The 13639-nt window shown below is 38.8% G+C and overlaps 1 protein-coding gene across 11 annotated transcripts in view; it reads right to left on the reverse strand.

The window, feature by feature from the left end:
* sema6a (sema domain, transmembrane domain (TM), and cytoplasmic domain, (semaphorin) 6A) overlaps window positions 1-13639 on the reverse strand; it is a 166713-nt gene that overhangs the window by 48316 nt on the left and 104758 nt on the right. For all 11 annotated transcript variants that reach the window (XM_063068684.1, XM_063068687.1, XM_063068690.1 and 8 more), the window contains exons 2-6: window positions 11389-11528; window positions 10933-11050; window positions 4112-4172; window positions 1689-1751; window positions 1325-1426 (exon numbers count right to left, since the gene is read on the reverse strand). In XM_063068684.1, coding sequence (XP_062924754.1) covers window positions 1325-1426; window positions 1689-1751; window positions 4112-4172; window positions 10933-11050; window positions 11389-11488 — 444 coding nt within the window. In that variant the 5' untranslated portion in view covers window positions 11489-11528. The remainder of the gene's footprint in view (window positions 1-1324; window positions 1427-1688; window positions 1752-4111; window positions 4173-10932; window positions 11051-11388; window positions 11529-13639) is intronic.

Raw genomic sequence — 13639 nt, forward strand, 5'->3', positions numbered from 1 at the left:
CATGAAATTTGTTAACTTTGCGGCAGCAGTACAATACAATACATAATAATAGAGAGAAAAAGAAAATGGTAGATTAACAATAAATATATACATATAAGAATAGTTAAATTTAATAAGTAGTGCAAAAAAAGTAATGAGGTAGTGTTCATGGGTTCAATATCCAGTCAGAAATCGGATGGCAGAGTGGAAAAAGCAGCTCCTGAATCATTGAGTGTTTGCCTTCAGGCTTCTGTACCTCCTTCCTGATGGTAGCAACGAGAAGACAGCACATCCTGTGTGGTGAAGGTTCTTGATAATGGATGCCGCCTTTCTGAGGCACCGCTCCTTGAAGATGACCTGGATGCATTATTCTCATTTGGAACCTAACAGCCCAGCGCATTAGATATCCACGGAACATCTTTATATTACAAGTATATGTCATTCTAATTGTTACACCTCTTGCTTAATGTCTGCAGCTCATAAACAGGTCACTATGCCTCACAGATGCATTCTATTGTTTATATTCTACCTGATCCTCCTTCATAAACCCATGTCATTCTCCCTCACACATTTACCTAGCGTCCCCAAAAATACATCTGTTATTTGAGTTTTGTTTATAAATGAGAAGTGAGGGTCACAGGCAAATATACGATGTGATGTTCATTATCAGTGGCCCTTGTTGCTTCTACTTCTTGTACCTGCAGAGCAACGTTTACAAGCAGCAATTAGAGAAATGATAGGTCGTGTGTTTATTACAAAGTTTCTCAGAAGGCCACTTTTCTCTTTCACGCGTCTTGAAACAGAAGTCCAACCTTTGACCCATCTCAATTAATATCACACGTCCCCCATGTAGTTTTGACGCTGCTAATATTTGCTGTTTAATATTCTCATGTTGTGCGGCCCTCAAAAGTCAAGGACAGTTTCGACTGATTACATTATTGTTCACAGCTCTTTGTTTCTGCTATTCCATCATTTCAAGATCTGGATGGAATTGTTTTAATATTGCGTCCTTCTGTGCTTATCAGAAGCAGTCTGAATTAAAAGGCACTAATAGACCGTGGCATGCTGAAATTGGATTGTCCTTTTTAAATGCAACATGAAGCCAGGCTGCACACCTTGGACAGCAGAAGCATTCAACTTAATTTGGAACTATATAATTGCCATATTATCTATGATCAAAATACTTCTCAACACAGAATCTATTGAAAAATAAATTAGGAATTATACCACTGACTTTACAATGAGATTCAGATACTGAATCAGAATGAGTTACAATCGTCTGATGTTGTCTCCCGGGACAGTAATGAGAAGCTTCATACTCAGGAAGGCATATGAAGGAACATACCTTATAGTTTCTGCATGATGGGTTGAAAGCATTTGTCCCGCAGACGAATAATGTGTCATCATTTCTCTTCAGAAGCAATTTAATGAAATTGTGACATTCATCCTAAAGCAGCAAAAGTTTATGTTACTGCCAGTTCTCAGTACAATTGTGTTTTATTATTCAATTATTACAGTGCACTGTCTCTAAACCTGTAAGTACAGTGGAACAGTAAGCTATTACTTTCCAGCTCTACGAGTTTACCGTTGTAACAAACAGAGCCATTAACAGGGGCACCCATTAGAAGAGAAGGCTAGTAGATTGGAGATTGTGTTTTATGATGACAGACAGTGTAGTGACATCCATTAAGGAAATATTGCCCTCTCACCTTATGTTTTCCCTTCATTCTACATATGTCAATATCAGCTTGTTTTGATCGCCAGGTTAACTTCTGTGAACATGAGAAGAATGGTCAGTGGAATCAGAACAACTAATTCAACTTAATATTTTTTCAATAAACAACATTCATTTGTGCCTGGTGTGTTCATAGTGTGGTACATTTTAATTCTGGTCACCTTGCAATTTCATTCAGATACAGTGAGTGTTCCACACACATACTGTGTGTGTGTGTGTGTGTGTGTGTGTCCTCTTGATTCAATTAAGTTCAGTAAATTTTATTATCTGTACGTATATATCACCATATTCAACCCTGAGATTCATTTTCTTGTGGGCATACTCAAATCTATAGAATAAAACTATATGAGAATCAATGAAAGGCTGTCCAACTACGGCATTCATCCAAAGAGTAGAACTAGAGAGAGTGCAATACTAGATCTACTAGGGATTGAGACAGGAGTTTGTGTAGGGGAACACTTTCAATCTCATGATCATAATGCCATTAATTTCTTGGTAATAATGGAAAAGGATAGGTCTGGTCCTTGGGTTCAGATTCTAAATTAGAGAGGGAATGATTTTGATGGCATCAGATAAGACCTGGGAAAGGTGGTTGGGACAGGTTGTGTTCTGGCGAAGGTGTACTCGGTAAGTGGGAGACCCTCAAAAGTGTAATTTTGAGAGTACAAGGTTTGTATGTTTCTGTCAGAATAAAAAGGCAAGGGTAACAGGTTTAGGGAACCTTGGTTTTCAAGAGGTAGCGAGGCTCTGGTTAAGAAAAAGCTGTGTTGCAGAAACAAATGAGGTACTTGAGAAGTATAAGAAATGCAAGAGAACACTTAAGAAGGAAATCAGGAGGGCTAAAAGAAGACTTGAGTTTATTTTAGCAGAAAATGTGAAGGAGAATCTTAAGAGCTTTTACAAATATATTAAGAGGAAATGGATTACAAGGGACAAAACTGGTCCATTGGAAGATCAGAGTGGTAACCTATGTGTGGAGCTGAAAGAGATGAGGGAGAATGTAAGAGTTTTTTTTGCTCCACAGAGACTGCACACAATGTCAAGTTTGAACCTGGACTGCTGGACCAGTGTAGCAGCAGCAAACTACACTACCACCTTATAGACACTAACCAAGCATAAATATTTGTTGTTTTCTTTCAATCACTGCAGACAATGTTATAGGAGACTAAAAAGCATTTTCATGGACTTTAATGGATTTACTATCTTGATTCATGGTAACAATATGCTTTGACTTACTGTAGATGGCTAAGTTACTGCAGGGGGTTCCATTTTAATGAGATTTAATTTCCATTGTAATACTGGTTTTTACGAACAATACAAAACAATCGGCACGTTTGATATTTAAATTTTGCACGATAATTAAGAAATATCCAGCTGAGAAAATAATTTTGCCTGGCACTTTTTACACAGATTCGCTGTGGCATACCCAGATCATTTCATTTCAAAGCTTTTGCACATAGGTTGCTTGTAAGATGTAAATGGCCTCCTGTACCTAATGAAGTGAGCACTGAGTGTATGTTGATGGTTTCCCGCTGCCACAACCCATCCACATCAACATTTGATGTGTTTCACACCCCTGTTGTAACGTGGAGTTATTGTGAGTTACTGTCTCCATCCTGTCAGCTTGAACCAGTCTGGCCTTTCTCCTCTGTACTTTCTCATTAATAAGGCATTTTCGCCCACAGAACTGTCGTCCACTGGATTTTTTTTTGTTTCTCGCACCATTCTCTGTAACCTCTATAGGGACTGTTGTGCATGAAAATCGCAGATCAGCAGTTTCTGAGATACTCACATCAACCCATCTGACACTAGCAATCATTCTACAGTTAAAGTAATGTAGATCACATCTCTTCCCCATCCTGACGTTTGGTTTGAACGACAACTGAACCTCTCGATCATGTCTGCATGCTTTAATGCATTGAGTTGCCTCCACAAGATTGACTTGATTAGATATTTGCATTAACAAGCAGGTGGACTTAATAAAGTGACCACTGAAGGTATGTTCACTTGAACAAAACTTTCCCATTATAACATTAAATGAAAATTGTACTATGAAATTTAATGGATGGTCTTATCTAAAATTTCCTTAACTGAGAGATTATTCCCCTCCACAATGTAGACACAATCTGTTTTCTCTCCCTGACAGTTCTAATGCAGGGTCTTTGACCTGAAATGTAAACTCTGATTCTCCTTCCACACATGCTGCCAGACTGGTTGAGAGTTTCCAGAATTTTCTGTTTTCATTAAAAGATATTAGCTGTCTTTGTTTACCCTATACTTTATCACCAGATTTTCTAATTTACAGGAGTTGAGTCTTATCTGGGTTCTGCACATGGGGCCTTGTGTTTAAACCGTGAGAGTAGCGTCTCACAACCGAGGAAAGCATATGCAACTTACTTTGTTAAAATTAATCTGTTCTTTGAATGATGTATCCATTTCGACAGTGTAAATATGGTCTCTATAAATAGAACAAAAATTGACATGTTCATTTTGGGCTTCAACCATAGTGTGCAGAATCTTATCACGCTAAACAGACAGGAAGTCAAGAGGAAAAAAATCATTCAATTTTAAATGCCTCATCACATAATAATACAACTATTACAGATGAACTAGAAAGGATTTTTGCTCAATGGAATATTCATAAACTAGAGCAAATTGGTTTTCCAATAGCTCTTTATTAAATGAGCCGATGAGGCATGCAGGAACAGGTAAGAACCCGGAGTTGTTCCTTGATCTGTCCAGGAGTTCCTAGTTCCACTGGCAGCCTGGCATTGCCTGTTAGACATGGCCATTTGGATATCAGGCGAGGACAGCATCAGCTTCTGAACCAATGACCCTGCACCTCATGATTCTGCTTGTGATCAAAACACCCATACTCAGCACCACAGCTCTCAAATAAATGAGAGCTTGTAATGAGATAGCTTGGGGTACCCATAGAGTACTGTCGTGATGAGAATCCACTTTTCAGGAGAAGGTATAAAATAAAAAGATTGTTGGTATCGTGATGGTGAGGCAGGTAGTTTTCAGCTGCAGATCAATTGGTATCATGGGAAAAGAAATGGAGAATGGAACTTAATACTGAGAAACGCAGCTGCTGAATTTTGAGAGGACTAATATGGTCAGGATTTATAATGATAGAATAGGTGGTTAGAAGTGAATGGATTCCCAAATGACCAGAGGACCTTGGTGTACACACCCATGTACCCAACAAGCAGCAGCAGAAGAGATTCAACATGATTTTGCATTTCACTGATGACATAAGATTGGATAGGCTGGATTTCTTCTTTTTTGAATGATGTAACCATATGGTTTCTATAAATAGAACAACAATTGACATGTTCATTTCGGGCTTCAACCATCGTGTGCAGAATCAGAATGACGAAAAGTATAAAAAGAATGGGCAGTGAGAAATAGCTCCTCTAGTCAGATGTCCCAATAACAGGAGGGCAGAGTTTAAGGAAAGAGAAAGCAGGTTTCAGGGGACATGAGGAAGAGTATTTTTCACCCAGAGGACGGCAGAAAGTTGGAATTCTGCCTGGAGGCAGACTCTCACAACATTTAGGAAGTGTTTAGAGGATCAGCTGAAATTCTGCAACATTGAAAAAATATGCTAGATAGGTCCTCAATCCCCTGCATTGACACTGTGGCCCAAAGAACCTATTCTGTGCCGTGTTATTATTGTGCTGTGATTCTAATATTCAATATTAAAATAATTCTCTATTTATAACATTAATTGTGAACCATAATGAGTTTCCTAAACTCTCACTTTACAGAAAAATAATTATCTTGATGGCTGCAATTGTTAATGGTTTAACAGAAGTTCTGAATTTCATTAGTTCAAAATTATAGCAGAATTTCACTTTATGTTCCACATTTTAAAGCCTTTTTCCCCAATTTAAATAACTAGAATAAAGCATATTAGATGTTCTAATTAAACAAATGCAAATGTTAAAAAATCTTAAAGATTTATTTCTTTGAAGGTTAAATAACATTTTTGCTGATAACATCATTTCTACCGATGTAATTGTAGGAATGGACTATCAGTATATGCCACTTTAGCACATACAGAGCAGCCAAAGATGCAGTTTCTAGCACTAAGGCACATCAAGTCTTTCTGACACGGAACACTGACAAGTACAATTAGATCTACTTAATGTAATTGTACACGAAGAGGCGGATACAAAACACCAACCTCAAAGGAGACGAACAGCAAATTTGAAACCTTTGGTTGTGCATTTTTAAAATTCACCCTTGCATATATCCTTTATGTGAAACCCTACCGAGGCTGTATCATTTGACTTTAAGTAATAAATAAAATACTGTTTATACTTGACAAGGACACACTCAAAGTGGCAAGTTTCTTCTTCTTAAAGTTAAAATTAAATTGTGTTATCTGCAATCACAAAGTAATTTAAATCAAGCTTTCAGCCTCATGCATTTCCATTCATTTAAAACGACAAATAGCCCATTGTATTTGCTAAATTCTCCTTACAGAAATGTCAAATTGCTTACATATTGCTGAGAATGGCACTTTCTTTACAAATACCCACCAATCTTCCTACAGAGGAAAACCATTAGCACATCAGGTGAAAGGCTATTTTTAAATTCTTCTGCACGCATTCCCACTGAGAACAGAATAGGCAGGCAGGTTTGCCTGGGAGGGAAGAATGTAGTTATCTGGATCTGTTGTACACATTTCCATACTTTCTTTTTGGGTTCCATTAAATGGATATCTGTGTAAGCTCTTACTGATAAATCATTTCAAGGGTCCAATTTACAATTCAGTTACAGTTGGTTTCAGAGAGAGTAATTTGCAGCTCTTGTGTGTACTGTGTCAGACCCACTCAGGAAAGTCAATGAAAATCTTCAGTTCTATCGTTCTAAGTCATACAGGCTTATTATATATAGCAAATGTGTAATAAGATTAATGCAGTGAAACAACAATCAAAAAAAAGCTTAACTGCTTTTGTAACTTAACATAAAAGCACAACTGTTATGAAACCAGGCATTATTTCTGAAAGAAAGCCCTCAAAAATGTTTCGTTCTGCTCTCACCAGGGGCAGCAACAGGGTTGTTTGCATGGCTTACTGACAGCGGGGAGTAGAGAGGTCAGGGGAAAGAGAAGCAGAAATTATCTGAGTCCTTATTAATGAACAGATATCACTTAGGCTAAGTACTGGAAGGGCCCAGTGCCCATGGAATTGTCCCTCAGCGCTTAAGAGAAGAAGAAACAAATGAAACGGTGTAGACTGAACCATGCCACTCATTTGATTAAAATGGCACAGCTCTTCCCTCCAAAGGATAGGTGAAACACAGGGTTCCCTGTAGATGCAAAACAAATAAACCAATGGGTAACGACCTTTACAACTTAGAACTTGAAGTTTAACTTTTTTTCCCTCTAATATCTTTTAAAATGCATCTGAGGGGATCAAAGCCAATTTAGAAACATCGAAATATAGAAAACTTACAACACAATACAGGCCCTTCGGCCTAGGTTACCCATAGCCCTCTATTTTACTGAGCTCCGTGAACCTGTCCAGGAGTCTCTTAAAAGGCCCTATTAGATTTCCTTTTCTTTGTGCACTGCCACGATTCACATCTCATTAGTATCTGAAGGTAAGGAACTACAGGAGTTTGAACTGACTTTACAAATTCTATGAAAAAGATATAAAACATCATAAGATCACTCCATGGATCACAAAATCCATGATTTACCTCCTCGGCCCTTTAAACTACTGATGGGTTAGAGCACACTGGCACCCAGGCATATACTGGGCATCACTGCAGTGTTTTTCATTAGTGAAAAGCTGCATGGATGGTGGACAATTCTGGACCACCTGAACAAAAGCAGGCCCCTGCAGCAGCTGTAAGAACTGCTTTGTCATTCATTCCTCAATCCTGAAGTCGGCAGTTGGGAACTGTTGCAAGGTGGTCTGTTTAAGGTGAGATACTGCTTTGACTTGAGGATCCCTATCCCCAATCTCACTGTTAATCCATCCCTTCTTGGTCCTAAACCTGTCCTTTGATCTCTTCCTTCAGGTTCCAGGTTAGACACTCACCTCCAAGCCTGACCCAATCACACCTTACCACCTCCCCATGTCTAACATCAAGGTTCAGATTACTCCTGCAATCCCCAAACCAGTAGCTAAAAACAAGAACCACGTGACTGAATTTCTGACTATTCACTTTAAAATGAAAGAATATGTTTCAGACTGTCAGAGGACGTGCATAAATCTGGATAACAATCTTCTGACAGAAAATGAATTACATGTTATCCTTCCCTTCATTTTTATTTTAGATTCCGTTGTCCAACACAGCTAAATTATGAATCTCCTAAAAAACAAATAATATTTTCTGTTGCCTGCTTCAACATTGAATTTAATTTCTGTAAAATTCTCTCAGGCAGTAAGTTAGTGTGTAAGCATAACATGCATATGTTCCCTGTCGTCCATTCAAGTTTACAAATAGCATCATATCCTCAATTAAGAGGGAAATGCCCTCAAGACACTTGAAATTTCATTTGGGTAGGACAGAGTTATCCATCACAGTTATTTTTAGCTTTGCAACTGAAACGATGACATGTTTCACACCATCGCTGAGCTGTGAACAAATAGGAAATAAAAACATCTTGCCAGAACACTTCCAAGAAAATAGTGACGCTACTGCTTGCTTACTCCTGCTTACAACTCCTTGCATACTCCTTGCTCACAAAAGGTACATTTAAAAACAAGTACCAAGATATATTTTCTTTTATGCTTGGGGTCATTAGGACAGCAGGTAAATGGTCAATCTGTTCTAATTTTTGGAGTGCAGATGAAAGGCAACAATCACATGGTACAATAGCCTAAAGCAAGTGTGTATGTGAGGTGGTTGACATGTTATACCCCTTTCAGTTTAGTTCCATTAAGTTCATCAGAAATAAAAATGAAAAAGGATGTAGGGTAGCCTCCTGATTCATTTTCACCAATACACTATCTCAAAGATACCTCCAACAGTTTGTATTAAAAATAAGCAACAAATCAAAGTGACAACTTCCAAACATCCATACTTATATGTGGCATCGTCCAAAAGATTATCATCCCAGCCTCAGTAATAATCTGCATGGAGTAGAGTTAAACTCTGGCCTAATGAATGGCAAAGCAGGGTCAAAGAACCAAATAGTCTCCCTTTGTACCAATGTGTGTGTTTTTAGAATGAATGTGCTGTTATGACGTTGATCACTGAATTGAAGCATTTGCTGGCCATTGCAGAGAGTGGCTGAAGGTCATCATGCTGGTGGGTCTGGGTGATGTTTGGTCTAGACTAGGTGAGGATGGTAGGATCTCCTTTCCTTTGGACATTAGCAAACTGGATGGGTTTCATTACAATGCAGTAGCTTGGTAGCTGTGGTTAATGATTCTAACTTTTTCGTCCATAATTATTTATATACTTGAATTTAAATTCCCCGGCTACTAAACTAGGGTGTGAATTCTTGTCCTTTGAACAGCCAATAAAACCACCGGATACAAACTTTGTAACTCAACCACTTTTCTAGTGATATTGGAAAGAAGTCACATATTTACTGTAAATTTTATTTGCCCTCTGTGGAGTCTCATGATCTACATCAGGACCTGCCCAGATGTGATGTCATACATTTGTAGAGTTATAGAACAGCACAGCACAGAAACAGGCCCTTCGGTCCATCTTGCCTGTGCTGAACCATTGATTTTCCTAGTCCCTTTGAACTGCACCCAGAACATAGCCCTCCATATCCCTCCCATCCATGTACTTACCCAAATTTATCTTAAATGTTGAAATCAACCCATATCCACCACTTGGGCTGGTAGCTTGTTCAACACTCTCACCACTCTCTGAGAGAAGAGGATCCCCCTCCCCATGTTGCCCTTCAACATTTCACCTTTCACCTTTCAACCTTCACCCTTAACCCAGGACATCTGGTTGTAGTCTCACTTAACCTCAGTAGAAAAAGCTTAGCTGCATTTACCCTAGTTTAAACCCCATAATTTTGAATACGTCTATGAAATCTCCCCTCAGTCTTCTATGTTCTAGGGAATAAAGACCTAACCTGCACAGCCTCTCCCTGTAACTCAGGTTCTCAAGTCTTGGCAAGATCCTTGTAAATTTTCTCTGCACTCTTTCAAACTTACCTCTATCTTTCCTGTAGGTAGATGATCATAACTGCATACAGTACTCCAAAGTCGGCCTCACCAACAGTCTTATACGAAATGTAAAAACTCCATTCAAGATCTCCTCCATCTCTTCCAGCTCCACGCACAGATGACCACTCTGATCTTCCAGAGGATCAGTTTTGTTCTTGCAATCCTATTGCTCTTAATATATCTGTAGAAGCCCTTAGAGTTCTCTTTCACCTTGTCTGCCAGAGCAACCTGATATCTTCTTTTAGCCCTCCTGATTCTTAAGTGTTCATTTGCATTTCTTATACTCCTCAAGTACCTCATTTGTTTCTGCTGTGCACCTCCTTCCTTTTCTTAACCAGGGCCTCACTGTCTCTTGAAAACCTTTAATCTGACAGGAACATACAAACTCTGTACTCTCAAAATTTCACTTGTGAAGACCTCCCATTTACCAAACACAACTTTGCCCAGAAACAAACTTTTCCAATCCACATTTGTCAGATTCTTTCCTATATCATCAAAATTGGCTTTTCTCCAAGTTCGAATGTCAACCTGAGGACCAGACCAATCCTTTTCCATATTTACCCTGAAATTAATGACATTATGATCACTAGAGGCAAATGTTCCCTGACACAAACTTCAGTCACCTGCCCTGTCTCATTCCCTAATAGGAGAACTAGTATCACACTCTGTCTAGTTGGGGCTTCTATGTACTGATTAAAGAAACTTTCCTGAACACATTTGACAAACTCTTTCCCATCCAGCCCTTTTACGGTATGGGAGTTCCAGTGCCCTGTAGGTCAGAAGTGATAAAGGCATAAGGATATGGTTATGATGTTCAGAGGGACTTATACAGGAAACAACACCATAATGCCTGGACTCACTCACTCCGTAAGGTACAAGCAACACAAAGCCATTGCCTGCTTCTGCAGAGCGTAGAGCTGGCACAAACCCATCGCACAACACAATCAGTTCTTTATATGGCACAAGTAGCCACAACCACTTATTTTGAAATTGAAGACTTCAGAACATTGGCCAGTTAATTGTGCGTAGGTGTTGGCTAATTAGTGAAATAATACTGACCTAGCAGCAATGTAGAGTGTTCGATTCATTTTCACAATCAGCTGAATGTCCAACTTATGCCTTTGTGTGTTATTTCGTCCTGGCTTGTGACCCAAAAATACCGGATATTGTTTAGTATCTGTTAAGGAACAAAGAATTTAACCATGTTAACGCAGTCAGGCTGAGCTACAATTCACACACTCACCACTCAGTTGGTTTTTGTACCCTGAGGCAGTGAAACAATATCACAGCAGATTTCACAAGCACTCATTCCTATAATCCTCGTTACAAGTCAGCAGGGACAGCAATTCCATCACAAGTTAAAAATTCCTGCTTGTGAGGAAATTACTTTTTTTACTATCCTGTATAGAGACATTTAACTAGCTACAAACAGAAGCATAATTCTTCAAACTTCTCTCCTTTATTTTTAGTTCCATACTGAGGTCAGCAAATGAGAAATTTTATTTGACTACTTACAGTTGCCATGTGCAATACTGATAGGCTCAGAATCTTCAGGGAAACCAGCCCCAACAAACTGTAGTAGTGAAAAATATAGCAGCAAGGCTTCAGACTTCATAGTAGCACAGCTAGCTTCTGATCTTTATTTTCACTTAAGCCTGAAAAATGGGGGGGAGGGGGGGGAAAGAGGTGTCAGATGTTAGCTTTTTAAGATTGCACGGTAAAATTCAAGAGGATTCATTACGATTTTGAACCATACAATAATGTATACATTCTCGATCAAAGGGTCCAGGGAAATGACTTAACAAGACCAGGACTATAAAAGAAAATGAAATAAAAAGAATATATGCTTAGCCTCCATTCAAAAATTCACGCAGATGTCTTAGCAATGTAATAGGATAGACAATGTGAAATATATTAATCATAGATTCTTACTTCAAATAATTAGTAAACGTTAATCAAGAGTTCATCTACGCATTCCAGAGGACTTAATATTTGGGCATATTTCAAAAAGAGGAGTTACCACTCAATAAACAACAATGCAAGCCTCTCCGTCTGTCTCACTTTCCTCCTCTCTCAATTCAAATTCACAAACAAAACTGACACCACAAACATGCTTAACAGTAAAAGTTGCGTGCTAAAATGTTGAGCAGCAATATGTTCGAAATGCAGAATGATGTCTCCATACAAACTTACCTAACAGCCTTGTGTTGACAGCAGTATCACAAGTAAATATTCAAATACCACTCCATTAGACCTTATAACCTTTGTGTAGTTTATGATAGAAAATATGCTAACAGAGCAGTCATCTCCTATGTCAATGTAACACTGTTTACTTAAAACAACTCAACTCTATGCCTGTCATTTATACCAGTGTTGCAAGGACTATTGGAAAGAAGGCAGATCTTCCACTTATTGCAAGTAACATCCACACTACACTTCAGTCCAGAAGAGTCAGTGCTTAATAATGTAAACAAGGTCTTCCTGAATTCATTAAACCATTCGTTTAGAGTTACCAAAGGGCATCAAGATATGCACACCAATTTGGCCACATCTGACCTTGACTTAAAACATTTTAAACTCTGTGACCTTATAGACACTCCAGGATCGGCATGGACCCATCTCACGCATTCAAACCCAAACCTACTCTGGCTCCCTGTTCTTCAAAATCCCCCAATGTGAAAAACATTAGCTTCTTTCAAATGACTTCTTGTCCTCACAGACACAGCCTGTTAAGTCTACCTGTGTCTTGCCTTCTTACTATGTCCCCATATAGAAGACCCAGAAATGTGCATTTCTACAGGACAAAAAAAAAGGTGCATTGCAGTTAATGCCTGTGTGTGACCAAGTTTTAAAGGAATGAAACTACAGATTTCTTAATTGTTTCCAAGTTGCATTCAAATTCAATAGGAGAATAATAGCAGAACTGGCTAGGGAAATTATGACAACACATTGCCATAAACTCCGCACAGCAAACCAATTAGTTCAGGAGAAATTTGCAAACCCATTAAGTGCAAAATACAGAGTCATCGAGATCCACTCTGGTTGTACACATAAATAGAATATCAATATTTCAGCACAGATCATTTTCTTAAGCTTATGCAGTTATGAGAACAAAAGTTCTGCGTTCTTCATCTTGCCCCTAGGAGAAGGGAAAAGGAACTTGCATCTATGTAATACTTTCAACAATCTTGTGAAATTATTTTAAAATTGTCTTTCAATAATATTGATGCTTTTTAGAGGCTGGGGTAAATGGGCAGAGTCATTCATTAACCACATCAAACCCCTATAACCTTCTGAGATTTCCAGCAATGTGATCAAGTGGATGGGTGAATGAGGGGATGTGAATCAGGGTTAGGTCTTTCAGAGGAGTATGTGCTGGACAGATGGTGTGGCGGTCAAAGATGAGGGCACTTCTCAGGTTGGTGTCTGGTTCGATTCTGCATTTGTAAGGCCCTGTTCTCTCAGGGACAGGTGCACCCAAGGCAGTCTGATGCAGTTTTCCATGCAGTGTTCCAAAAACAAAACGGCAGCATTCCAAGAGCCATTGGCATGGAAATTACATCAGGAACACAAAGAAAATTCACTCAGGTGATTCCCAAATGGATTTCTAATGTGACATAAAGAGACCTGGAAATGATTGTCAGCATACTTTGCTCTCGTGCCCAGAAATGCCTTGGACCTCATTATTCATTCCTGTTCTTCAAAATCTCCCAAAGTGCGAATACATCCTCTGCTTTTAAATGACTGCTTTTTAGCAATATTGACA

The sequence above is a fragment of the Mobula hypostoma genome, chromosome 16 (genome assembly GCF_963921235.1).
Source record: "Mobula hypostoma chromosome 16, sMobHyp1.1, whole genome shotgun sequence".
In the NCBI taxonomy this organism is placed as follows: domain Eukaryota; kingdom Metazoa; phylum Chordata; class Chondrichthyes; order Myliobatiformes; family Myliobatidae; genus Mobula; species Mobula hypostoma.